The sequence below is a fragment of the Callorhinus ursinus genome, unplaced genomic scaffold, assembly GCF_003265705.2.
Source record: "Callorhinus ursinus isolate GAN/ISIS: 27379988/994484 unplaced genomic scaffold, GSC_fseal_2.0 scaffold15, whole genome shotgun sequence".
In the NCBI taxonomy this organism is placed as follows: Eukaryota; Metazoa; Chordata; class Mammalia; order Carnivora; family Otariidae; genus Callorhinus; species Callorhinus ursinus.
In genome coordinates this window covers 41,221,078-41,245,678 of record NW_027397077.1, presented here as the reverse complement: position 1 = coordinate 41,245,678, position 24,601 = coordinate 41,221,078, and the positions used below count along the sequence as shown (strand labels likewise).

The 24,601-nt window shown below is 41.4% G+C and overlaps 1 protein-coding gene across 4 annotated transcripts in view; it reads left to right on the top strand.

Annotated features, from left to right (window-relative positions):
* Window positions 1–3,858: 3,858 nt before the first annotated feature.
* Window positions 3,859–24,601, top strand: part of TAMM41 (TAM41 mitochondrial translocator assembly and maintenance homolog) — a 50,761-nt gene continuing 30,018 nt past the window's right edge. For 2 of the 4 annotated variants that reach the window (XM_073901655.1, XM_025885215.2), the window contains exons 1-4: window positions 3,859–4,256; window positions 6,755–6,937; window positions 9,299–9,391; window positions 17,177–17,327. In XM_073901655.1, the coding sequence (XP_073757756.1) occupies window positions 4,122–4,256; window positions 6,755–6,937; window positions 9,299–9,391; window positions 17,177–17,327 (562 nt within the window). In that variant the 5' untranslated portion in view covers window positions 3,859–4,121. Of the gene's footprint in view, window positions 4,257–6,754; window positions 6,938–9,298; window positions 9,392–9,611; window positions 9,716–17,176; window positions 17,328–24,601 lie in introns of those variants that run through there. The other 2 variants (XM_025885217.2, XM_073901656.1) reach the window with 2 other exon arrangements.

Below are 24,601 nucleotides of genomic sequence, written 5' to 3'. Positions count from 1 at the left end.
CTGGATACCATTTCACTTACTGTCGCAACAATCCTGTAAGGTAGGTATTATTACTGTGGCCATTCTACGGATGTGGAAAAGAAGGCACTGAATGCTTCTCAGTTGTCTTGCCCATGGTCACACAGCTGTTAAATCTTGGGGCCAGATTCAAACTCAGGTGGTACCTGAGAGCCCCTGGTCAGAGCCTAAAGATAATGAAAGATGTCCTCAGTCTGGTCCAGTTGTTATACGTGAAAAATCAGTTGAGAATGGACAGATGTGACAGGGTGACCCTCCTCTGACACACAGAGATCAAGAACCCTCTTCCTTACCCCCATAAATTGAACATGTGGTTAATCATAAGAACCACAGAGCTTGGATTTTCTTTTCCAGAATATTTTTTGTCCTTTACTGATTAAACGAAACTAAGACATAAAAATTATAGAGATTTCACAGGGTTTTTTTTAAAGATGGAATACGTGAGCCTTGTCCTAGTGAAACCCAACTTAATAAGGTCATTGTTAAAGATACAAAGCCAACAGCTGGATAAATCAGAAAAATGAGGCTCAACTTTCACTGAAATCAAGTGGCATTTATCTGTAGTTTTAAATGTCTCTCTAATGTTTGTATTTCATTGGTATGAGAGTTCCAACAGAACCCTAAAGTGATTACATAGAAAACCAAGGCTTTTTAATAGCTTCTAACTTAGCAAGCCACGGTAATTTAAAAAGGAATGGATGAATTGCTAGAAGCAAGGAGATTTCTGCTGAAGAATACAAATGCATTCTCCGCTATTGCTTCTGCGTCTTTCTGGGGAGAGGCAAAATGCACACAGGCATGTGATGGAACTTTCCAGCTGGTGGTTTTGCATCATCAGGAAGGAAAGTGTTTGTGAAAATGAAAATTACTGATAATTAGTTGTGAATGCCTGTAAGGGAGAGAAAATGGAGAAACGTTGCAGAATCTTTATTTATATCAAGGGCTGAACCTCGTGGGTGGCAATGTGAATTGGTATAATCTTTTGAAGGGGATTTTAGCAACGTGCAGACCCTTTGACCCAGCAATTCCACTTCTAGGAATCTACTTTATAGCAATATTTGCACATGTACACAAAGGTCTATGAGGATGTTCACTGTAGCATTGTTTGCATGTATGAAAAAAGGAAATAATCTCTATGACCAATATGAAAATGTTTAAACAAATGATGGCATATCCATATTTTAGAAAAATTTGCTGCTAATAGATGGAATGAGACAGATCCATATATTTGACACAGAAAGATGTCCCTGATATGTCAAGTGAAAAGGGCACACTGCAAAATAGTATCTAGCATATGATTCCATTTTAAAATGTTTTTAATGTTTTTTAATGTTAATATATATGTAGAAAATATCTGGAGGAATAGGTACCAAAGATTATCAGTGGCTATCTCTGGGGGATGGCCAGAGATATTTTTGTAATGTTTACACTTTTTGAGCATAGATTACTTTTATAAAGAGAGGAGAAAAAAACAAAACAAAACAAAGTTGAGTTATTTCCTCAGGGGAAGAACGAAAGAAACATGGCTAGTAGAGCTCTATTCACTATATTTAGGCGAAAGGTTTTAGTGTAATTCTGCAATTCTGTAATTTCAGATTCTGGCAATCTGGGCAAGGGTGTTCTTCGGTCCAAATGAACCCAGATGACTGTGCTCACATTGGGTGAACGCGACACAGTCCTTATTCTGGTCTCTAGGTTGTCCCTTTGGCTATTGCTGCTTCTCCTCAGCCTTGGCTGACAAATTAGAAGAAGCTGATTTTCTTTTTCCTTCTCTTGCCTCCCAGGCCGGCCATTTTAGACGGCGCTAAAACATGGTGGTAAAGAGCTTGGCCTTTGGAGTTCCAGAGCCTTGGGTTCAAATCCCAATTTCACCACTCTCCTAACTCTGTGACTTGGAGAAATTTGCTTCTCGTGTCGGGTCCTCTGTTTCCTCATGTGAAAAATGAGGATCTTAGAGAACCTGCCTAGTAGGGTCTTTGGAATGATGAAAAGAGCTAAGTATTGAAAGTGTTTGGAAATTTATCTTGTTGAGCACTGAGTAATATATGGAACTGTTGAATCACTATGATGTGCACCTGAAACTAATATAACACTGTGTTAACTACACTGGAATTAAAATTTAAAAAAAAAGAAAGCGCTGGGAATAATAAATGTATAAACAAATATCACCTATTATTATTGTCATCTTGCCCTATCAATTCTCTCTTGGTAGAATTTCTTCCATCTATCTTCTGCCTGATAAACTCCTACCCATTTCTCAAGCCCTGGCTCAGATGCTATCCCTGCAAAACCTCCTTTGGTCTCTCCCCGCACACCCAGAACTAATTAACACTCCCTTATCAGAGCTCCTGCGGAGTGCTGGGCACCCCAGCTTCATTACTGCATGTGATGTTCTGGGTTTGCTTGTCTGTCTCCTTTACAGACCCTGACCTCCTACAAGGCATCAGCCCTGGTTCTAGCCATCTAAATCCTCAGCACTTACCTCTTGTTCGGGGCTCAGAGTTTGAATTCACATAATCTTTTTTCAAATTGAATTAATCCCCTCCCTGCCTCTATCACCCAAGGCCAGGCATCTTTAGTTCCCGGTGAAACTATGGTAACAGCATCCTAACTGCTCTCCCTCCCAATCCAGGCTGATGTTCCGCCCTGGGTTTTAGCTCCACTTTTGCCACAGGCTAATGTGATCTAAGCACACTGCTTTCTCTCTAACACTTAGCTTCCTTATCTGTAAAATGGAGACAAAGCCTCCTCCCACCCGGTAGTGGAGGGGACTCAAGGAAAACTACATGTGAAGGGCATCCACATAACCCAAATTTAGCTATTGCTACTCCTGCTTTTTACCTACTTGTTTACTTTGGAGAGGGAAGGGGGAGGGGCAGAGGGAGAGAGAGAGAATCTGAAGCAGGCTCCGTGCCCAGTGCGGGGCCAATAGGGGGCTGGATCTCAAGACCCGGAGGTCGTGATCTGAGCCGAAATCAAGAGTCGGCTACTTAACTGCCTGAGCCACCCAGGCACCCCGCTATTTCTGCTTTTTGAAAGGCAGTGTCCATCAGGGAAGAAGAAAAGAGTACCTGAAAAGTCTCTGTCCCGGAAGTTAAAGTACATCCTGTGATTTTGAACAAGTTTCTCTAGCTATACATCAACAGGTGAGCTCTTTCACGGGGTCCTGTTTCCTCCAGAAATTGTATTTGATGTGCCCTTCTGTGAGACCAGTCCCAGAGGCAAAGTGGCAAAGATTCTTCTCCACCCTTAGAATTAAATACAAATCTCAGAGAACATTGGTGCAGTCTTTTACCATTCATGGAACACTTTCATGTCCATCATTGGATTTGAAAAGGGCTTTCGGGGGGGGGGGGGATCACAGCCAAATCTTAACAGTGGTAATTTCTGGATGGTGGAATTGGGCATGATTTTAATTTTGTGTGTGTTTTCCTAAAGCTTCAAAATCTTCGATTTTGGGGCTGGATGGAGATGATGGTTGTACGACATTGTGAATTCACTAAATGCCCCTGAATTACACATAAAAGTGTACGATTTTATGTTAGCTTTGTGGATTTCACCTCATTACAAAATGTTCTGCAATACACATGCATGATTTTATAGCCATTTACTGAAAAGTGTTTGAGTCGAGAACAAAAACGGATTCTTAAGGCTCAAAACCAGTTCAGTTAGCTGACACTCTCCGCACCCATGTCTCCAAGTTAACTAGTCCGGGCGGCCAGCCTGCAGCGCGCTCCTCCGACCGCCAGGGGTCTTCACGGAGCCCTCGCGTCCCCACCCGCGGAGGAGCGTCTTCTCTTGCGCCTTTGAAGCGCGTATACACGCGAGAGGCGTGGTCGGGACTGGCCGCTTGGCTCGCGCGGCTGCCGGCCACCTGGGCCTTGACCCTACGCTTCTCAGGCTTCGGTGGGCCCTGGCCCGTGGTCCGAGTCATCACCCGTCCCTCCAGTTCCCACCTCCGGCTGCAGCCTTCTGCTGTCCGGGCCGGTCCCCGACTTCCATCTCTCCACCCTTAACCGGCTGCCCCAGTATCGGTTACCCGGCCCGCTGTTCTCTGCCCTGCCCTGCTCCGCCAAGGGTCCCTGTCTCTGAGCCTCAGCCCCATGGCGCTGCAGGCGCTGCAGAGCTCGGGGGTGGCCTTCCGCAAGATCCTGTCTCATTTCCCCGAGGAGCTGAGCCTGGCTTTCGCCTACGGCTCCGGGGTGTACCGCCAGGTGGGGCCCAGTTCAGACCAGAAGGTGAGCCTGGCCCCGAGGCAGGCCCCACGCCGGGAATCGGCCTGTTCTCACGACGTCCCTTTTGCCTTAGATCCCTCCAGAGCCCTAGAGCAGCTCCTCTACTCTGCGCACTGCACTTATCAACTAGCAAAATACAAACCGTAGGAAGGTGTTCCTCGTATAATAACATCGTGAGCTGATTTGAAGGATAAGTAGGAGCCCACTTCGGTCTAGAACAGGAGATGCAATTATGCGGAGGGCAAAGCTGATGGCAGAGGCAAGATGGAAGACAGGAAATATTTGCCTGGTGCTGGTTCAGTGTGCTCAGCCTTGGCTGAACATTGGCGTTTTGTGAGAAACTTTTAAAATGCTAATGCCTGGGTTCCACTTGCAGAGATTCTGATTTACTAGGTCTGGGATGAGACTTGGGCTTCGGGAATTTTAAAAACTTCCCTGGTGATTCTAATGCGCAGCCAAATTTGAGTCTCATCTACAGCTGTGGGAGAAAGTACGCAATGATGCTCTTGACTTCAGGAAGCTGACGGATAGTTGTAGGGCCAGGGCAGATGCAGTGAAGTTACCTACAAAAGTTAATGGCTGACCAGTATATTTACCCATGCTCAGGACATTTAACAAGAGTCTATTTAGGACCAGAAGTTGTTACTCTTCAAAGTTGCCTGACTGCAACAGCAGTGAGGGTACAGTTTGCCTTATGATTACAGACTTTTTTTCCTGTAAAGGAAAAAGGTTTGCTTCCAAGGTGGAAACAAGATTCAAGACCTAGAGCAGTGGAGTGGCAGGCAGATATTTTCATTTAAATGAGGCTGTTACAGACTTTCTCCACTAAGGCTTTAGAGCTTTTGCTAAATTAACAAAAAAGCAAGAGTCTAAATAGAGATGTTTTCTGGTGAACCATATTTTTACTTGCTGTAGTTCATGCACGACCTACCAGTTCATTGTCATCTTAGTTTATTAAACTAAGGAAATGATTGCGATAGGGCCTCCTGGATTTGGACACCTGACTGTAATCTGTTTTTAGGTTAAAGTTTGCCTGTTCCCTTCCTGGTAAGGCCATCTGTACTGTTGCTTGGATTTCTGTTTCCCAACTATATTGTGTTTAAGTAATACTTTGCTTTAAGTTGACAACATATGAGAAATTATAGATGGTGGGTATATAAGAAATTACAGATTTTTATAGGCTAGTTATTTTTTCTAACGTACGTTAACATAATTATACATTTTTTAAAAACGTGTCCACCCCAAATCTTAAGTTTCACCAGTGGTTTGTGGTTTTTGAGAAACTTAAAGCAGGCCTTAGCCTCCTGATTCAATAGCCCCCTCTTCATTTCTCCATGGAGATTTCCTTTGAGTAGGCCTGCCAGGAACCCTTCCCTTTTCCTCGCCCTCATTCCCTACAAGATAATGAGTCTTACAGATTCCAGCAGGAAGTCTCAGATCAGTCCCTACCCTCAGTGCTTCACTTAATGTCTTTTCATTTCTCACCCGAAGTTTTGGTGTTAGCCTCCTGTGTGGTTCCCCACCTTTAATCATCCTTCCCTCCAGTGAGCGCTTCTGCAGGAAAATTTTTTAGCATGGCAACCCAGCCTCCCTTTCTGGACTCCGTTGCTTGTGTTCTGTTCCAGCATAACAAACTAAATGCAGCATCCAGAACATGCCTGGCTCTTATGTCCACAAGAATGCTTTCCTTTAGCAAGACTCCCTTCCCTTCCCCCTATACTTCCACCAAGCCTGCTTAACTCTTGCACATTCTTCAAGACTCAGATTTATCAGATAAAAGAATGTAATTTCCTAGCAAAATTTATCATTTCTGTTCTGACCCCATTCTGAGTGAAATTAGTACATTTTGCATTCCTCTCTATCAAGTTCATTTAGTGATAATTTGTCTATTCTCCCCAGTAGACTTTCTTTACCCCTATCCCGGGCTCTATCAGAGCTCCTTGTAGGTGCTCAGTGAGTGGTTGGAGAATGGGTAAGAGTTAAAATAACTTATTTCCTGTGACATAATGCTTTCCAGAGCTTATCCATCCTGTGTTATTTGAGCTGGAAGAAAAGTGGAACACATTTAGCTACTTTAGATGAAAGCCATGTAGCATAAGGTTCAGCACTCAGAATTTGGAACCAGACTCTGTCTGCCACTGACTAGCTTTGTGTCCATGGGCATGGTTCTTACTCTGTGCCTTGGTTTCCTTTCCTATAAAATTGGGATAGTAACAGTACCTACCTTGTAGGATTGTTCTGAGGATAGAATGAACCACGATACATATAAAATATTTGGAAGAGTTCCAGCAGGACAATACACGTGGAGGAAGCATTGTTATTGCTGTGCGTGTTGATGGAAACAAACTCAGACTGGTTCCAGAGACTTGCTTAAATTTCTGATGACAGCTCAGGTCCTCTATTTCTTAATCATAATGGCATAGAATTTTAGAGCTTTCCACTCTATCTAGATGCCTTTCGAGGAATTAAAACTAAAATCATTCTCTTTTCTTCATTCCCAGAATGCCATGCTGGACTTTGTTTTCACAGTAGATGACCCTGTTGCATGGCATTCAAAGAACCTGAAAAAAAATTGGAACCATTACTCTTTCCTAAAAGTTTTGGGGCCCAAGATTATCACCACTATCCAGAATAACTATGGTGCTGGAGTCTACTATAATCCATTGGTCATGTGTGATGGTAGGGTAAGTGACTTTGGATGTTTGTCTTAACTTGGGCGGTTATTAAATATTAGAATACCAGCTGACTATATGTTCTTGCAGTCAGGAAACGTTCACATTCCTGCTGGATAAAGGTGATTGAGAAAGACTATCTTTAATTATTGCCTTTGGCCCGTGCTTCTCAAATTTGAGTGAGCATCAGACCTCCTAGAGGGCCTCTTGGACACACAGATTGCTAGGCCCCACCCCAGAGTTTCTGATTCCATAGGTCTGGGGTGAGGTTTGAGGATTTGTTGTTTTTTTTTTTTTTAATTGAGATATGTAACATTGTGTTAGTTTTAGGTGTACAGTGTAATGATTTGATGTATGTATGTATTGCAAGATGATTACCACCACAGTAAGTTTAGTTAACATTCATCATCACACAGTTACAGGTTTTTTTTCCTTGTGATGAGAACTTTTTAAGATTTACTCCCTTAGTAACAGGATTTGCATTTCTAACAGCTTCCAAATCATGCTGATGCTGCTGGTCTGGAAAACACGCTTTGAGAACCGCTGGTTTGGTCAGTGGGACGAATACTCAGGTCCACTAAGGATGAGGGTATCACAGGTAGTCAAGAGCATGTGATGCCACACGATAGGAACCTCTTGGTGCCAGCAAGTGGGTAGAATTTGAGGATGCACCCCATCTCCCTGTTGGAGAGCAGATAAGAAGCGCAGATCCCAGCCGAGGGCTGGCTGACGGCAGGAACCCTGCCCAACTTTCACATGAAGGGGCCCAATCTCTAAGAGAGCTGCCAAGAACTGGGCAGGACTGCAGCCTAAGAGGACCAATGGGGGACTAAGTCGTATACCCCCTAGACATGAGCTGGGCTGCCATTGACAGACGGGTTCCAGCAGCTGTGCCAGTTCTGCTCCGTGCTGCTGATGGCTTTGAGAAGTGTTACTTTGATATGCTGATGAGTCACCTGAGGATCTCATTGAAATACAGATGATGATTCAATTGGTCTGGAATGGAGCTTGAGATTTTGCATTTTTTTGATGAGCTCCCAGGTGATGCCGATACTACCGGTCAATGAACCAGGCTTGGAAGGGCAGGAGATTGGAGTACTGACTTAGGAAGGATTTTGAAGACCTGTCTGAACTTGGCAGGAATGAGTACTATGATTGATTGGTGATGTCTGTATAGCCTCTGGGCCAAATGTTTACTTTTCTGGTTGAGGTCTAGTCCTCCTCCAACCTGCATTTTGCAGTTGAGGAAATGAGGATTCAAGAGAATGGACATGACTTCCAGACGGTCATGTAACCAGTTATAAAATGAGAGGCCCCTCCAGGGGGCCACAGGTGTTTCCATTACTTCCCAGCTGTTATGTCCTTCCTTAAGAAGGGCTTTCTGCTCTACTGTGTCCAGATTGGAGGGAAGATGTGGCTCAGTGCAGTTTTCCACATCTACTTTAGTCATGCCAAACACGTAGCTTTGTTCTTTCTCCATAATTAGTATTATGCTGAGCGTATCTCTAATTAGTGGTTTCAAACAATATTACAAGCTCCAGTAACCAAATGTTGGGGCATAATTATATGCCAAAGGGACTGTACTTTTTAATTGAAATTCTTTAGCTACTTTTTAGATATTTGTAGCCTGAGAAGGCTGTTTGGATACTGAAGTTTAGCAAAGTGAGTCTGAAGTTATTTGTTGAAGCAAATGAGATTCTTTAACCTGGAACAACTACATTCAAGGTTTGTACAAATTGCTTTTGAAATGAGCTTGGCCATAATTCCATGTGTTTAGCTCTGATAAAGATGTTTAATTCTTGGATGTGGCTTTGTAATTATAAAAGTGTTGGAAATACTTAAAGAGAAATTCACCATAAAAGATGTTCTACTTAAAGAAAATGTCTTGTACTCTCTGATGAAATGAACATTGGAAGCCCAGACCAACATTCAGGGACCCGGTTTTTACTCAGTTATTAATGGTACCACCTTGGGCACGCCATTTATTAGGCTTATTTCTCAAATGAGAAGCATGAACTGTATCTTCGCTTCACAAACTGTCTGTGGTGCAGACCCAGTTTTTATTTCCAACTCAGTGAGGACCAATATGTGCTAGATAGCCTCTGAGAGCCATTGTGCCTTTAACATCACAAGAGCCTGAGTGAAGATAGTGATCACTTGAACTCGCATCCCTGAGGGGACAGATCAGTCTTGGGAAACTAATCCTTTGTGAAAGATTTTGGTGGAGACGGGTGTTTTCACAAGGCAGAGATTTTAAGTGGCTTTGGAGATCAAGCTATTCTGGTCAGAAATTTTTTTCCTTATGTTTTGCATTTGCAAAAGCAACAGTGTGGTATTTTGCTCTCTTTCATGCCCATATCTTTTCTTTTCTAGCTTATCAAATATGGGGTCATTAGCACTAACATTTTGATTGAAGATCTCCTCAACTGGAATAACTTATATGTTGCTGGACGACTCCAGAAACCGGTGAGCAAGTGTCTTATTGGCTGCCACAGTTAGGGATGTCTCTCCTCTCTGAACCTCACCCTACTTTGATCCGTGTGATTGCAATGAGATGGAACTCCAAGAAACAGAAATGAATTTCAGACTCCTTTTACTCCCTATAGAATTTAGTGCCAAACAATATCCAGATATTACCCACGCTACTCCTGCCTTCTCTCTAAAGATACTCGAATTGTGGAATGGAGAAGGCTCAGAGTCACTGCATTTGGCCTTGGGAGGATGGCAGAAGAGGTGCCCAGTGCCTCAGTGGAACCTCTATCAGCATGAGCCAGATCACCGTTCCAGAATGTAAGTGCCATGGTGCACTCTTTGTCAGCAGTGCCTGGGACAGTGCCTGGGATATAGTAAGCACTCAGAAAACATTTGTTGAATAAGTAAATGAATCAGGTAGTCATTCAGAAGGGAGTAGATTCTGATTCCCTTTCTTAACCATCCTCAGGCCAGTGGTGAGATCCTTTTATAAAGTCTTTCCTTCATTTAGGATGCTGCTAGAGGAGGCTGTGGGGGATAGGCTTCTCCCTGAGTTGTTTTCTTTTTTTTAAAGATTTTATTTGTTTATTTGAGAGAGAATGAGAGAGAGAGCATGAGAGGGAAGAGGGTCAGCGGGAGAAGCAGACTCCCCGCCGAGCAGGGAGCCCGATGCGGGACTCGATCCTGGGACTCCAGGATCATGACCTGAGCCGAAGGCAGTCGCTTAACCAACTGAGCCACCCAGGTGCCCCCCCCCCTGAGTTTTAATAGAAACAAAACAGGAAAAAAGTGGAAAGAACTTGAACTTTTTTTTAAAAGATTTATTTATTTATTATTTTAGCGAGAGAGAGAGAGAGAGAGAGAGAGAGAGAGAGAATGCACAGGGGGAGGAGCGGAGAGGGAGAGAGAGAATCTCAAGCAGACTCCCTGCTGAGCACAGAGTCTAACTCGGGACTCCATGAAACAACCCTGAGATCATGACCCAAGCCGAAATCAAGGGGATGACCAACCGACTGAGCCACCCAGGCGCCCCAAAGGACTTGAACTTTTTTTTTTTTTAAAGATTTTATTTATTTATTTGACAGAGAGACACAGCGAGAGAGGGAACACAAGGAGGGGGAGTGGGAGAGGGAGAAGCAGGCTTCCTGCCAAGCAGGGAGCCCGACATGGGGCTCGATCCCAGGACTCTGGGATCATGACCTGAGCCAAAGGCAGACACTTAACGACTGAGCCACCCAGGTGCCCCAGGACTTGAACTTTTGACATTGTATTTGCATATAATGTTTCTTCTTTTTTGCAGATATATATAGCCTATTTTCTATGAAGGAGTCTTCATAGTTTAAGAAACTATGCGAAATAGTAACAGTTGCTAATCTCACAGCAGGGGAACAATTTTCTTTGTGCTGTTAGAGGGTCTCAAGCCCCAAAACAGGGTACATGGATTGTTCTCAAATGTCTCCCATAAGAGTGATTCTGCTGCTCCCCTTTTTGTCAGTTATGGCAAAAAATTAAGAGATGTATACAAGCTTACCTCACTTGGTTGTGTCATAAAAATCTCTATTGAGTAGCACGTGGGTGGCTCAGTCGGTTAAGCATCCAACTCTTAATTTCAGCTCAGGTCATGATCTCAGGGTCGTGAGATGGAGCCCTGCCTCAGGCTCTGTGCTAGGTGTGGAGCCTGCTTAAGATTCTCTCTCCTTCTCCTTCTGTCCCTCCCCCCACCCAAATCTCTGTTGATATACTCGGTGGTCACAATTCTCTTGCCTTGCTTCTGGACTTCGAATTTAATGGTGTAGCTCATTAAAACATCCAGAAACACTTGATCAGAGCAATAGGTATATGGGTATGTCCATATATAAAAATTTGTCAAGCTTTACCCTTTAGATTTGTGCATTTCACTATGTAATTTTTACTTCAGTAAAACATTTTTTTAAAAGATTTATTTGAGAGAGAGAGAGAATGTGTGTGCACATGTGTGCGCAAGTGGGAAGGGGGGCAGAGGGAGAGGTGGAAAGAGAATTCTGGAGCAGACTTCCCACTGAGAATGGAGCCTGACTTGAGGCTCTATCACAGGACCCTTAGATCATGACCTGAGCCAGAATCAAGAGTTGGCCACTCAGCTGACTGAGCCACTCAGGCACCCCAGTAAAACATTTTTTATTAAGTCCAGAAACAATAGGCTTACTGAAATAATTTCATATTTATGTAGATGAATTTCTCATTTCTAAGCTGGATAAAGGTAATCCAGTAAAGCTGGATAATTAGTAAAATAATTGAATGAATAGAAATAATTGAAAATTTGTAAATATTAATTTTCCTTCCAAGTTTTTTTCTTTCTTTTTTTTTTTTGGTTTATAAAATATGGGGGCACCTGGCTGGCTCAGTCAGTGGAGCATGCAACTCTCGATCTCGGGGTTGTGAGTTCAAGCCCCATGATGTAATTAGAAATGATTTAAAAACATAAAAAAGATTTAAAAATAAAATAAGTTTACAAAATATGTAGCTTAATGGAAATAGTAGTGAAAGCGGAATTAGAAGCCTTAGGTCTTATTCATTCCTGCCACTTGTTAGCTGTTTATGTGAATTTAGGAAACTTGTTTTATCTTTTTGAACCTCAGTTAATTTATTTGTAGGATGGAGTAACAATACAGTACTTGCCCTCACAAAGGTGTTGACAAGTGGAAGCAGAATGATAAAGCCGGAAAGAACAGGGGTGTTTTAGAATCAGATGTAGGGTTTGGGTCCCAGCTATGACACTCCCCAGCTATGTGACCCTGCACCAGTGACTTAATTTCCCTGAGCCTTGGGACATCCTTCTCTGTGGAATAGGCTGATGACATCAACCTTAAAAGGCATTTGGGAAATGCCTAGATCTAAAATGCCTGGCACTTAGTAGATACTCAGGAAATGATCATTCCTTTCTGTTTGTCCTTGCCTATCTCAGAGTTATTTTGAGATAAAATGAAATTTTTAATGTGAAAATGTATTATTCTCTGTGCTATGCTTTGTGCTTGGAATATTTCAATTTTTTTCTTTTAAATAAGCTTTAGAAAATGAAACGCCCTGAAATCTCAGAAGTTAGCACGGAAATGACCTCAGATTTCATCTAAATGTCACATATCCTGATAAAATAAAAAAAGCAATTCGAGACCAGTAGTAGCTGCTACAGTCATCTTGATAAAAACTGCATTTCTCAGCTAACTTGGAAAAGAAAATGTTATTGAGAACAATGACTGTTCTTCAAGCTTATTAAACTAATAACTCAAGAAAATTAGGCTATCTTAAGACTTATTTGAAAGTGTTGAGTGTAACACATGGTAAAAAATTATAAATGGGTGAATTAACTCACCATTAGCATTTTCCCTGTCACATGGAAATTACTGCTAATCAAAGAATTGTCAGTGGTAATGATCTTTTTAAAACCAGTGATTTTTACCGCCAGGTGGCAGCAAATAGTAATCAAACGTGAACAAACCTGATGAAAAGACAGGGTTGGTAGCCTTGTGGACAAAAAAAAAAAAGGGTGAAGGCCTTCGAATTGTGAGAATCTGAGTACAAATTCTTTGTTTTTATATATTTTAAAAGAAGGAGGTATTTTAAATTGTCTAAAGCTCTAACATTATCTTCCATATTGCAAATAGAACAGAATTTCTCAATTCAAGTCTTTAAAAGGCATATACCAGAGGGTGTATGTATTTTCCAGTCAGTTTTGCTATGACTCTAAAACTGCTCTAAAAAAATAAAGTTTATTAATAATATTTTCAAAATATAAAGGAGTACCTTGCTTAAAAAGATGGACTTTCTGGAAAAAAAATTGAGTGTAAATTAAATTTCTATCATACTTTACCATTAACTTACCCTGTAATTGAGGTTAGAAAAGTCATTTTTATTTCTAGTGCAGCTTTAAGTTTCTGAGTCACTTACAAAGTTATTTTTCAAGAAAAGAGCCATGAAATTCAAAGTAGTTAATAGAATCTTGTGGCCAGTTCTTTTTTAAGTCAAAAGAACCCTAAAGTAATATTAATAGTCATTTCCCTAATTTATTTAACATAAGTCTGGATTTTTGTATTTCATGTTGTTTTTAGTGTATAGATAATTTGGCTTGAATTTTTAAGGCATTCTCATTGACATACAATAGTATTTTGCTACCTTGTTAAGAGGATTTTAATTTATTTTAATGTGTTCATTCCAATATTTTTTCTTTTATTTTCTAGTAATATAGCTTTTTTATAACATGTTATTGAGAAGGATTCACATATCATACAATTCAACCATTTAAAGTGTACAGTGGTTTTTAGTATATTCACAGTTTTGCAATTATTATCCTATAATAACTTCATTGATTTACTTTTTGTGGCTAGAAGAATCCCAGTGGTATTATAGATCCCTGAAAGAGAGCTGGAAGACCTGACTTACTGGTCTTGGCTCTGCCAGGCTGTGAGCAAATGTTTGTGCCCCTAGCCTTTGAAATGCAAAATTTGAGCCATTAATTTACTTATTCAAGAGACAAGTTTCTTCTCTGTGGATGCTAAAGGAATAAAAAATAACACACATTGTTGGCCCTGGAAGAACCCACAGTCCAACAGGTAGATGATAAGGTTTCATCCAACTCGAATGTTCACTGTTTCTTGGTCCTCAAGCAGCGACCATTTAGAAAAATTAACTTTTCTGGCCATTTGGAATGGAAAACTTCTATGGGAAGTGCCATTTGGTTACTGGTTGAGTGTTTGAAGGCTAGGTAGGGCCTTGTTCTTTGTGACTATAACTTCACTGTTTGCAATTCAAGGACTGTCTCCATGTGACTGTATTATAGAGGAGACCACATGTGACTCTTTTTTTTCTATCTTGAAAGGTACTCACAAATCTCTCAAGTTGAAAGTCCCTTCAAGCTTTACCCCTTCCTCTCTCCAGTAACGGTCTTCCCCTTGGCAGTAGTGTTAATGCTATCTATGCGGTTCAGGTCGGGGCATTCCCAGTCAGATACAAACAGCTATTCACAAATCTGAGGACTTTCTTTTTTTTCCCAGGCCTCTCTGGCAGTGTCCCAAGAGTTCACTGGCTTTTCACTCTGAACCACAAATAACAGTGCTGCTGAGACAAGTGCCTAGGTCACCTTACACTGAAGAGCCAGATCAGCACAGTTTCAGTCTTCTGAATTCACATTTTTCCTTTAAGTAAGGATGCTTTTATTTTTACTCTCTTAACCTTAAATAGCAAACAGACTGCTTTTTTACAACCTAAATAGAATGACTTTCTGGGAGAATAAGTGTATTGCTTTAAATAAGAAAATTTCTCCAAACTTACTCTCATTTGTTAGCATCTCAGAATAACTTCTGTTTTCATTGCGCTTCTGTAAAAGCCACCAAAAAGAGAGAGGACGAAGAATTATTGAGCAGGACCTGGTTGAGGATGAAGAACAGGAATTTGGAAGTAAACAGGCTTCTTAGGGTGGTAGAAAGAGCTCTGGATAAATCAGGGACCGACTACTGGTGTGCCACTACTTCTCAAGGGAAGATCTTTTAACCCTCTAACCCTCTGGGCCTTAGTTTCCCCATTAGATGAGAAGGTTGCCCTCCTAGATCTGTGATTCTATATGGAATACAAAGTTTGGGAAAGTTATTCGAGGAATGAACATAGAAGTCATACAGGAACTTCACATTTCTTTTAATCATCTTTCAAGATAAGAAGTTAACCAGAACAACAATAACAAAAAAGTTAACCAGAACAGACCCCCAACTGAATGCATGAGAATAATTCAAAAAATTTAGAGCTGAATCTGCCAAGTATAAGGGTGTTACCCTGATTTTTGCCATCAACTCATTATGCAACATTGGGCAAGTCATGCTACTGGACTGCACTGTCGTTTTCCTTTCTGCAGATGATTGCAATAATGCTAAACTCACCCAAGTGCTGAAAGGCTTAATTAAGGGCTATTAAGTGCTGTAATTACAAGGGAGGAGTTGGTAGTATTGAATAAAGTGGCTTACCTACCATATAAGAGGTTTGAGTATTATAAATATTCCCTTAGAAAAAAAGTAGGGACAAAAGGTAGAAGATAGAAGTTAGACTCTTAATAAAATAGTTATGTTTTATACTGTCATTTTGGACAACTAAAAAAAGAAGAAACTACTTCGAGACATACATCAGCCTTTCTCCTTACTGTCTAATAAAATTCTAATTTAGTTTCTGATAGTGTATGCCTTTTATTTATTTTTTTGATAGTGTATGTCTTTTAGTGCCATCTTAATTTTTCTCAGAAATCGTCTTTATTTGACAGATAAAAGGCAACTTAAGCCCTCTTTTCTAGAATTGGGGAAGATTTGGTGACAGCACTAAATGGTTTACAGAAGATGGATACATTTCAGATAGGTGAGGGTCCTTTTTAGGGATTTGTAGACTCTTTCCTTGTTTATAGACAGTCAATCAGAAGCAGCCTGACTGATATAAAGCCTGATTAAGCCTGATGGTTTAAAAAGATTATACCAAAAAAAAAAATAAAATAAAATAAAAAATAAAAAGATTATACCGGGAGTGTAAATTGGCCCAACCACTCTGAAGAGTCATTTGGCATTTCTTCTTCTAAATATGTACCTGAGAGCCATGGTTCTCAAAATGTGGTTCCTGGACCACCGGGGAACTTGTTAGAAATGTACATTTTCAGGCCTGACTCAGGTATCCTAATCAGAAATACTGGGGGATGGGCCTAATACGCATTTTAATAAGCTCTCCCAAGTGATTGTGGTGCTTGCTAAAGGTGGGAATCTCTGGCCCAGGGACGCTCTTGTATTGCACCCAAAGACACAGAAGGAAGCTCACTTCATCTAAGGGTTCGTATGCAATATCTCATTTAATCTAACCAACAACCTTATCAATTTGATTCTGTTATTAACCCCATTTTCTGATAAGGAATTATGGCCATAGTCACAGAGCTAGTAAGAGATGGAGCTGGGTCTTGAACACATTTTCTTAACTACAGTACAGTCTTCAAAACAGTCTCAGAACAGACTGGAGAAATTTGTATTTTAATGGATTTGAGGAAAGTTAAAGAGAGTACCTTCTGCTGTGTATTCAGGGGAAAAATCCTTTTTTATTGATCAAGGCATTCACTAGTACATTAGGTGCTTTACATTTATTATTTCATTCAATCTTTGTAACAATTCTTTGATGCACATTTATCGCCATTTTATAGATGAGGACTTAAGTTCAGAGAAGTTAAGTAATTTGCCCAATTTCACACAGCTAGTAAATACCTAGACCTGAGACCATACCTACCCCCAAACCCATGCTGTTTCCACTGTAGCTAATTTTCTTTCCTTTTTTCCTTAGTCAGGTTCAAAATCAGTTCAAAATAAAGCACAAAGTGCTTAGGTTATATGTGGATAAGAACAGAGGTGAGTTCTAAATAAAGAAGTAAAATGCCTTTGTCTACCATAAAATTAAGTAAATAACAATGAGATTATAAAATTTAAAAATACAAAATTTCCCAAAGGATGTTTATTTCATTTATACTGACTTCTTTTTTAAAACCCATGGAGAATTTCCTCATTTAAGAGAAATACTTATTTTGTTTTCTTTCCTGTATCATATCTTTAATTCTGGCATAAAACACAAACCCTTGGGATTGCTTATTAGAATAATAATTATTTTGTGTCTACTGGCCTAATATTCTAAGATCTTCAGGGCTAAGGGTTTGGGATAGTTCCAGTGCATGTGTAAACCCATAGCTTGACCAATAGTCCACTTTGACATTTTTCTTCTAAATGTTCTGCTTTTTTGCAGGTGAAAATCATAGCAATGAATGAGAATGTTGCTCTTAGGTCAGCCCTCGATAAAAATCTGAAGAGTGCTGTGACCACAGCTTTCCTCATGCTCCCTGAAAGCTTTTCTGAAGAAGACCTCTTTATAGAGATCGCCGGACTGTCTTATTCAGGTTAGTAGATTTGGGCTCACGTTTTCTGCAGGAAGGAGATAACGTTATTTGAAGAACATGCAAACAGACATCTTTCTCCTCACTCTGCACTGGAGCTGCGGCGCCCCCTGCTTCTGGATCCCACCACTTCCTGTGCAGGTGACTGCAAGAACCCCATGATCTGCCTCCTTGCCTCCAAGGGCTCTTTCTGTCCACATCTGTATGTAGATCTCCCCAGGGTAGTATTGTTGTTACTATTCATTTTCATTTTGAAACAATTTCAAACTGACAGAAAAGTTTCAGTAATACAAAAAATTCTCATATGCCCTTCCCTGACTTTGCCAGTTTTAATGTTTCACCACATTTGTGTTATCATCCTCTTTGTGTTCCGGTGATTTTCCAACTTGAGTGTGCACCAGAATCCCCTGGAAGTACTGGGCGCACCCCCACACAACTGCTCTGGCAGGTCTGGGGTGGAGCCTAAGAATTTGTGTTTCTAGCAAGTGCATGATGCCAGTGCTCCTCCAGGGATCCACTGCCCTCTCTGTACCTGTAAATACTGTATTATGTATTTTATTTTTCTGAACTATTTGAGAGTAGCTCACACATATCCTGGCCCTTCAGGCCACATATTTCCAATATATGTTCCCCAAGAACAAGGACATTCTCTTCCATAACCACAGCACAGTTACCAAATTCAGGAAATTTCACACTGATACAGTACCTTTTTTTTTTTTCTTTAAGATTTTATTTATTTGACCGAACACAAGCAGAAGGAGAGAAGGAGAAGCAGGTTCCCAGCTGAGCAAGGAGCCCCATGTGGAACTCGATCCCAGGACTCTGGGATCATGACCTGGGCCGAAGTCGGCCGCTTAACCGACTGAGCCACCCAGGCGTCCTGATACGGAACTTTTATCAGATTGATGATCCATAGTCCATATGTCGTCAGTAGTCCTGTGATGTTCTTTCTCCCTGAAGTACACAGTCTAGTCAAGGATCATATTTATTAAGATGCCCTGTCTCTTCTATCTTTTAATCTGGAACACTTCCTTAGCCTTTCTAGGTCTTACATGACATTCACATTTTGTAGTCTCAGACCGGTGATGTGTGTGCCTGATAAGCAGAGTTTTGCCTCTTCTAAGCAACCAGTGGGGAGACATTTGAAAATGAAGCAAATCCCCTGCTTCTTATCAAACTTTCCCTTTTAGATCGAGCATTAATTGATGATTCTTGCTCCAACCAGTCTTTACTACGATGGTTACAAAGTGGCGACTTTCCAAGTTCACCTCTTCTTGCCCATTAAGGAAAAGCTTTCCCTTCTTCCCCATTCATTAGTTTATTTATCTAAATCTTAACTTCCTTTCCCTGTCTCCTTAAACCAGTGTGTTCCTCAGAGATGTCAGGGGCCCCTGCAAAGGGAGAGGGGAAAGCTGAGAAGATAGAGCCCTTAGCCCCTCATCCTTCCTGTTTAGTGTATTAAGGATCCATGTAAAATTTTACTTACAAAAAAAGTAGCCTGCTACTTAAAAAACAGTTTGAAACCACGGTCTTAAATAAATGTCTTCTTTCCCAACTTTTAAGTGTGAGTCAAAGAACTCTATGCTGAAAACACTGCAAAAGAGTTTACTCATTTTCTGAATCCATGTACAGATAAGATTTCATGGAAATATAATGCTGAAAGAGACCGTAAAGGCCTTGTTCTCCAGGCTTTTTCCCAAAATGCAGCTAGCAGGACTACAGCTGCGGTCGCAACACTGGAGAGAAAGGAAGTGACGTAACCTCGGTCTTGGTGGCTTCCAGCTCCACATGGCAGCATCCCTGCCTTTCAACAGGAAGTGGCGGGGGTTGGGGGTGGCGGCAGAGGCTGCTGTGGCTAGGTACTAGAATGAATGGGCCTGTGTGCAATGTGTGGGGAAAGGGGGTCACCCTGTTAGGGTGATTCCCTCCCCTTGGTCCCCTGTGAAAAAAGATGGATCCAAAACCTTTTATGAAGGGTTAACTTTGTGGGAGAATGATGCAGAGCCAATTTCTACTTGGCCCACACCACTGCCACTCCTCCATTTCCTCCCCTGTGATCCATATCAGCGTAGTGTCAGGTGGATTCTAGGAGTTCCTATGAATTCTGAACATTGACTAAGGAAGTTTCTCGAATGGCATAACTGCCTTTACCTTTTAGCAGACTTCAAGTTAGCATGCAAGCTGCTATCAATCTTTAGCTGACTTTTGCTTTGTCTCCTGGGAGGACTGTGTTTTATACTCCTGGTTTCTCCAGTACCGTGAGACATGTACAAAGTGTTCAGTAAGTGCTTGCTGACTCATAGCAGTATCATTGTCTGTTTTGCTTCTTTTATAATTTTTATGAAGGGCTGCTATGTAGCAGTGCTGTACCAGACGCAGTAGGTGGGTGGGGGGAGAGGATAGATATATAGATAAATCGATCATTGATTCCGTCATTGAATCCTCACACAACAACTGTTTGTTCAACAAATATTTCCTTTGTGCCTTCCATGTGCCCCACACTGCGCTAGGCCCTGGGTATACACTGGTGAGCCTGACATGAGTAAGACTCCTTGTGGAGTTCATGTTCCCTTAGGCAGAGGCCGACAGTCAAGAAGCAGAAAGGTCATTTCAGAGAGCAGTAAGTGCGATGAGGAAAAGAAAAGAAATCCTGAGGAGGGCCACCTCTACCTTGGATAGGCAAGGAGGGCCCTCTAAAGTGGTGATATTTGAGTTCAGATCTAACAGTGGCAAGGAGTGTACCCCGAGCTTCTGGGAGCAGGGCAGATTGGGAGAGTTGCTTCCTAAGAGGCAGGTCCTAACCTTGCTGCACCTGATTTCGGCTTTCTCAGCTTCCAGTTTCTCCCATTTCTCATCTTGTCTCCTCTTCCTCCCTTGCCATTATATTATTTGTTCCTTAACCCAGATTTGGATCTGAGAATTTGGCCAAGGATCCTACATTACTCATTTCATTGAGGTTGGCTTCTTTTTACTGAAAAACTTAGGACACAATACTTGGCACATCCTCTCCATAGGGAACTGATTCCAACTCTGTGCAGTTGCTAGTTTATGAATGAGACATTTTCCAAAAAGCATTCTATATGCCAGTTGTTTAGAACTGGGAACATATTTTTCCACTAAGACAACATTATATGATGCTCCTAAGCCAGAACACTGTATAATTAATGGTTACCTACTCCATAATAGAATGAAATTAGAGTAGAATAGTGAGGATAGGGAAGGATCTAGGCCCTGCAGGTAGATGCCTTTCATAGGTATGAGACCCACCCCAGGCCATGTGTTGAAAGGCAAGCCTTTCCTCCTCTCTTTCCTAGACTTCTGAGAACCCATTATCCTTGAACTGATTGGATTCTATCCTGTCGCCAAACCTCCCAAGCCCCCAGAATATTCTAAACTACAAATTACCCACCAATCTCATTTTTATTTACAACTTTGACATTTATTTTCCACTTGAGAGAGAATACGTTGCTTCTGACCTGCGTAGGTTAGCTTTTCTCCCTGGAAGGGAGTAGGGCTGGGGAGACAGGAAACAGCATCTCTCCATGTTATTAGACAAGTTCCTGCCAGTAGTTACTAGCAGAGGCAAGATCTGTCTGTATTAGTAGTAGTAATAATAACCCCTTACGTTTTATATAGTATTTAAGGATCATTTTGACTGCCTTGGGGGTCAGTATTGATGACATTATTGTAAATGATGGTGAGAAAGGAGTAGGTGGGAGATGAGAGCCAGCAAAATTGGGGAGGAGAAAGCTTTCTAATCCTTCAGTTATTCTTAGAAGTCAGCATTTAAGTAAACAGAAAAGGAAAACCAAATGAGCTTTAAAGGGTCACCTTGACCTTTCTCATGTAAGTACAAACCATTAAAATGACTAATTTTACATAATGATCCTGGTTTAACATTTATCAAATGAATCAGCGTCCCATACCTCATGAAGAATTAAAGCTATAATTTCTGCTCTAAAGAACTTCACATTAATAAACATGCAGTCATAGTGAGTCAGTGAAAGACTTAAAAAACAACACGTATGGAAAAGGCAGGGAGTGTGAAAGAACATGGCTTGTTTAGGGAATCAGGAGTAGATTGATGTGACTGAAGTCCATGGCTCATGGCAGGAGAAAATAGCACTTATTGTTATTTGCCAGGAACAACTCTCAATACTTTTGATCTAATAGCTAGTTTAATCCTCACAGTCCTCCTTTGATTTGCATGCTGCTTTATTGCTCCATTTTAAGATGGGAAAACGGAGGCCCAAATCTGTCTGATGGGTTCGTGGGTGGTGGAGCTGGAACTGTAGCTCATGCTCTTCACCATTTAATTTCACTACCTCTCAGGTATTTTGGACAAGAGGTTAGGCCCTGGCCAGGCCAGACTAGGCATTGAATACAAAGTTAAATGAGACTGGAATTTGACATCCCGTACACAACTAGGAGCCACAGGAGGTTTCAAGCATTGCGAGATGGCATGAGATTTGTTGCTGTAGAAAGATCATTTTGCCAGCACTGTGCAGGAGGGAGGGAGACTAAAAACGGAGAAGTCTTACTCACTGAGCAAATAAGGACGAGCGTCTCCTATGCCCAGCACTGTTTAACCTCTGGATGAAGGAGGTATATCAGGCAGGCGTCATCCCTGCCGTTGTGGGGCTTTCATTCCAGTTGAAAAGTCAGACAGCAAACTTGTGGCAGCGTTCAAACGGGAGGAAGACCAACGTGGTTTATGTTAATGTAACCAGGGAAGGCTTCGGTGGGAGGTGACATTTGAACTGAGCACCAATGGTAAGGACCCACGAGGAGAGCCCACATGAGAGCTGTCTAGGCAGGGAGGAGTCTAGTTAGGCTGTACCCGTGTCTGGTCCGCCTCGAACCCTTGGCCTCTGGAACAGTTCTGTGGCACAAAGTAGGCACACTGCCCATCTTTGTTGGCTGGATAGACAGAACATGAACCAGAGTAGCACCTCAGCGAAGTGTACAAATTCTTATGAGCAGAATTGACATTCAACCCTTAACTTCTTAAATTAAGTATCTTATTTTGTACCTTGCTGCTTTTTTATTTTTTAAACATTATATTATTTCATGGAAGGCAGAATTAGGGAAGTGTTTAAAAGCTGGGGCTCTAGAGTCAGAGGTCTGGGTTCAAAACCTGGCTGCACTCTTAATTTTTTGCCTTCAGGCAAGTTTCCTAGCTCTTTGTGATTCAGTTTCTTCATCTCTAAAGAAGGGTTTTATATGGATTAAATTAAATCATACATGCAAAGTTCTTAACACAGTGGCTGGCACATAGTAAATGCTCAATAAGTGCTATTCATTGTTATTTTAGATACATGTTTGTACTCACACAGCCACTTGATGTGATAAACAAAAGAAAGGGAAAAACCACAGTCAGACCTGAGTTTGAATACTGGCTTTCTAGACGTGCTTAAACCTTTTGGAGCCCATTTTCTTACCTGTAAAAAGAATAACTGTCTTGTAATAAGGTTTTCAATGAGATAATATAGCTAAAAGTCCCTAACATCATACCTCATTGATAGTTGGTGCTTAGAAAATGATTGGTATTATTATTTATTACCGTTAACATATTATTCCTGGCCACACAGGTTTTTCTTAGGTTGAGACACCATTCAGTGATAGACAGACACTCAGGTTGGCTGCATTTATCATTGTTTTATTAATGCCTCTGCTGTGAATCACTTTGGAGAAATTAAGTTTGGTAGGGGAAGAGGGTTGAGGGGGCCACTAACTTCCTCGGACATGTTCTCCAAAATGGAATTTTGTTGTCAGTTATAAGAATTACAAAACTTGGGGCACCTGGGTGGCTCAGTTGGTTAAGCGACTGCCTTCGGCTCAGGTCATGATCCTGGAGTCCCGGGATCGAGTCCCACATCGGGCTCCCTGCTCAGCAGGGAGTCTGCTTCTCCCTCTGACCCTCTTTCCTCTCGTGCTATCTATCTCTCATTCTCTCTCTCTCTCTCTCTCTCAAATAAATAAATAAATCAAAAAAAAAAAAGAATTACAAAACTTGTTACATGTTGACAAAAATTAGCAGGCATTCGAATCCACTTAGATCAGATGGATTCATTTGGCCCTTTCCTGTCCTTGCGGAGTGAAAAACACCTTCAAGCACTCTTGTGTAAGAGAGAGAATGGGTTTCTTTCAACGCCAGATTGTCTGAACACAAGCTCAGCTACTTCTAGGAATCAGACAAAGCGAGGAAGTTGCCAGTTGAGTGATTCTTGGAGAAAAAAAAATTAGAAATGGGTGCCAGCCCTCTGAAGTGTGAGTAAACATCCTCATTTCTGGATCCTAGTAAAAGCAAAAGCCAGTAAAGAAACTTTTTCTCTGGAGAGTTTGTAAGATTTATTCCACGAGAGTCGCACCATCTGAAACCTTGCAAGCAGTGTCATTGGATAACTTGAGTATTAGAGATTGACTATTTCAGTAGTTTGGAAGCATATTTCTCTATGCTTGGCAAGCTTGAGCTTTTGCTAAAGCCTCAGTTGGAACTCTGTGCTCAGTCGCTGGTTAATTTCTGAGAATGCAGTACTCCAGAAGGGATATTAATTGTCAATAATACCTAATGTTTATGGATTACTTTCTGTGTGTCAGATACTGTTCTAAGTGTTTTATATGTATTAACTCATTTAATGCCTGAATCTTATAAACTACCTACTGTTACTGCTTCCATTTTACATTTGAGGATACTGAAGCCCAGAGAAGCTTAGTAGCTTGCCTTGGGTCAGGTAGCTTATGAGTACCAAGCTAGGACTTAAACATAGGTGGTCTGAAAAATAAACAAACAAACACAGATGGTCTGGTTCTAGAACCCTTTGCTCTTCTACTAAGGGTCTGTGGTGGTGGGTGTCATTCCTGGTCCATACCTGGGACAGGCTTCCCCCGGGCCCAGGTCCCTGGGTGGCTCACCTCCATCCCTAGCTGCCCCCCACTCCTGCACTGTCATCTTTCTCTGCTTTGTTCTCTCCATAGCACTGTCTGAAATACGTTATTTTATTTGTTCGTTGGTTGGTCTTTGTTCCACTACTAGAATGTAAAGGGCAGAAATGTTTGTCTTGTTTTGCTCACTCCTGCCACAGTCCTTAGAGTGGGACCTGACACATTCTAGGTGCTCAGTAAATATGGAATGAATGAATGGATGAATGACTAATAATATTGGTTCCTTCCTGAACCAATATTGTCAACCTGATTCCTCCTTATCACTTTCTACACTCATCCATTTTGTGTTCACTAAAGTGTGAAAAAGGTGATTCAAATTTATATCACCACAT